Source organism: Lactuca sativa, chromosome 9, assembly GCF_002870075.4.
Source record: "Lactuca sativa cultivar Salinas chromosome 9, Lsat_Salinas_v11, whole genome shotgun sequence".
Classification (NCBI taxonomy): Eukaryota; Viridiplantae; Streptophyta; class Magnoliopsida; order Asterales; family Asteraceae; genus Lactuca; species Lactuca sativa.
Genome location: NC_056631.2, coordinates 120379849 through 120382421, shown reverse-complemented (window position 1 = coordinate 120382421; position 2573 = coordinate 120379849). Strand labels below are relative to the sequence as shown.

The 2573-nt window shown below is 33.2% G+C and overlaps 1 protein-coding gene across 1 annotated transcript in view; it reads right to left on the bottom strand.

Annotated features, from left to right (window-relative positions):
* LOC111896575 (delta(12) fatty acid desaturase DES8.11) overlaps window positions 1-1440 on the bottom strand; it is a 1507-nt gene extending 67 nt beyond the window's left edge. Inside the window, exons 1-2 of the mRNA XM_023892543.3 lie at window positions 1305-1440; window positions 1-1203 (exon numbers count right to left, since the gene is read on the bottom strand). The exon at window positions 1-1203 is cut by the window's left edge and continues 67 nt beyond it. Coding sequence (XP_023748311.1) covers window positions 45-1181 — 1137 coding nt within the window. The 5' untranslated portion in view covers window positions 1182-1203; window positions 1305-1440 and the 3' untranslated portion in view covers window positions 1-44. The remainder of the gene's footprint in view (window positions 1204-1304) is intronic.
* Window positions 1441-2573: the final 1133 nt, after the last annotated feature.

Here is a 2573-nt window from a genome sequence, read left to right as displayed (position 1 = left end):
CGGTACATATAATAATTTAAAAAGTAAATGATATCAGAAATTGGTCACATTTTATGGTACCAAAATACACCTGTGTGTTTGTTATCTTCATCAGGCTCGATATAGATGCATTCTTTAGCCTCTCTCCACATTGCTTTAAATATTGGAGTCCTATCGATCTTATAGTACTCACCCAAAACTGGAATGATAGCATCCCTTGCCTCCTTTGCATGATAATGTGGAATGTACGAAATCAGATGATGTAATACGTGAGTGTGTGTAACGTCATGGAAAACCCTATTCAGGAATCCGAAGTCCCTGTCAATTGTTGACAATGCCCCCCTGATCCAGTTCCATTCACTTGAATCATAATGGGGCAAAGACAGATGGGTGTGGTGCAAATACGTAATGATAACGAAAAACACATGCACTCCTACCACTGGAACTCCATATATACAGGCTACCCAAGCAGCTCCTTTCGTTGTTACAGCAATCTTGATTGCATAAAAGACGGCAAGAAGACCAAGATCTGATAACAGAACCTGAATTCGCTCGCGCTCGGTGAAAATTGGACTCATGGGATCAAAGTGGTTGGCAAACCTTCCGTATTTCTTGCCAGAAATATTAGTTAAGAGGTATAAAGGAAATCCTAGAGTGAACCTAAAAACCAAAGTGAACACTCGACCAGGTGGGTTGTTAAGAAGTTTTGAGTACCACCTGACTTTAGACTTGCGTTTAGGAATGTAAACTTCATCATTATCGAGGGAATTTGTGTTGGCATGGTGATTTCGATGGCTATATTTCCATGAGAAATAAGGTGTCATGAGAGCTGAGTGGAGGATGAAGCCGACAGTGTCATCAATCCATTGGTATTCGCTAAAGGCATGGTGACCGCATTCATGGCCGATGACCCATAAGCCTGTGAGGATGCTTGCTTGACAGAACCAATAAACCGGCCAAGCTAAGTAGGCCAAAGGAGCTGGAAGAAAAGGAATATATGTATTTGCAAGGAAGTAGAAAACGTAGGCAACAATCAGATCGTGAACAACATAGTAAGATGAACGGATGACGGATCGCTTGAAGCAATGGGCAGGGATCGCTTTCTTTAAATCACTTAATGAAAACGGTGGATCAACTGGGACACGTTCCAGGATCTTTTTACCATCAAATGGATCGTTTGACATCCGACCACCTGCACCCATTTTGTTGATAGATATGATTAACCTGCAAATGTAAAGAGTACTGTGAGATTTATGTAAACTAAACACAGAAAGAATTAATTACAAAAACCTAAAGCTCGTTAGAAATTAAAAAGAAAAACAAACCTATAGAGACAAGTTATGCTGGAGTTCTCTTCAATTCAATAGGTCTGGCCTTGCTTCTTATTTATAGTCCAAGATTTGTAAAAAGTTATCGGCTCACTTGTCCTACTGACTACCTACCATTGTTTCATTTTATCTACAAACTTTTACACTTTAGGAGAGACCACCGTTCCAATTTGGCGGCTCTAAATACGAGACGCATATTTTTAATCTATCAATGCATTATGCATGTTGTGAAGATCAAATTATTATTTATTTATAGATGGTCCAAACTATTGTTAGTTGTATAAATATTAACCATTTTTATATATGATTTGTTAGTTGGGTCTTCGATCGTCTTCTGCTTTGAAACAATTATTGCAATCAATCAATATATATATTTACATTATTCATTGTATGTGTATCTGATTGAAAATGGCCGATTAACCCCATTAATCATGCAATATCTTAATTTCCTATTCTAATGCTTTAGACGTGACTTATTTTTATATATTTTTTATTTGAGTGTCAAATTATATTATCATTTCGATCGAGATTTAGGTTATTCTAACTAGTTATTGTGCGGATGTAAAAATGAATATGAACCAATTATTTTACTTATTTTAAGAAAAATAATTTACCTATATTATTAAATAAAAAAATAGAATAATGTCATTTAATTAAAAAAAAATGGTAATATTATGTATTTGCATTGCCATAAAATTAGGAAACACAATTTTTAAAAAGAAAATTTTCGGATTTTAATGGATCTTTGATTATCTTAATTTTGAATTTTGATTTTTTTTAAATTAATTTAGTTTAAATATTCTAACCTAATTTTTAATCATACTCGGTTTTATTCCGTCAGAAAGACATTGTTTTTATAATGATATTCTATGCAAATACAAGTCATAAACTAATAAAGATTCTTACTTCTCAAATAATAACAAATTTTTAGATATAAGTTAAATTTTTTCTATCACATCCTTGAAAAAATAATAAACTTTATATTTTATTCTATTGGCATATACTATTACATATACTCTTATCATTCTATTATATATTATTCTACCAGAATATTACAATAAATAGTGCATTTTTTGGAAGATCGGTGACCATTGTCGATTGTTCATCTCCATCCCACACATTCATCCATCCTTCAAGACATCATCATGTCCTTCACACATTCTATGAGAATAACTGTCATGAAATTGAATTATGTAAGAATAAAACTATGTGAGAATACTTTTATACCATACAAATAAAACAAACTTTAGTAACTCTAAGAGAACT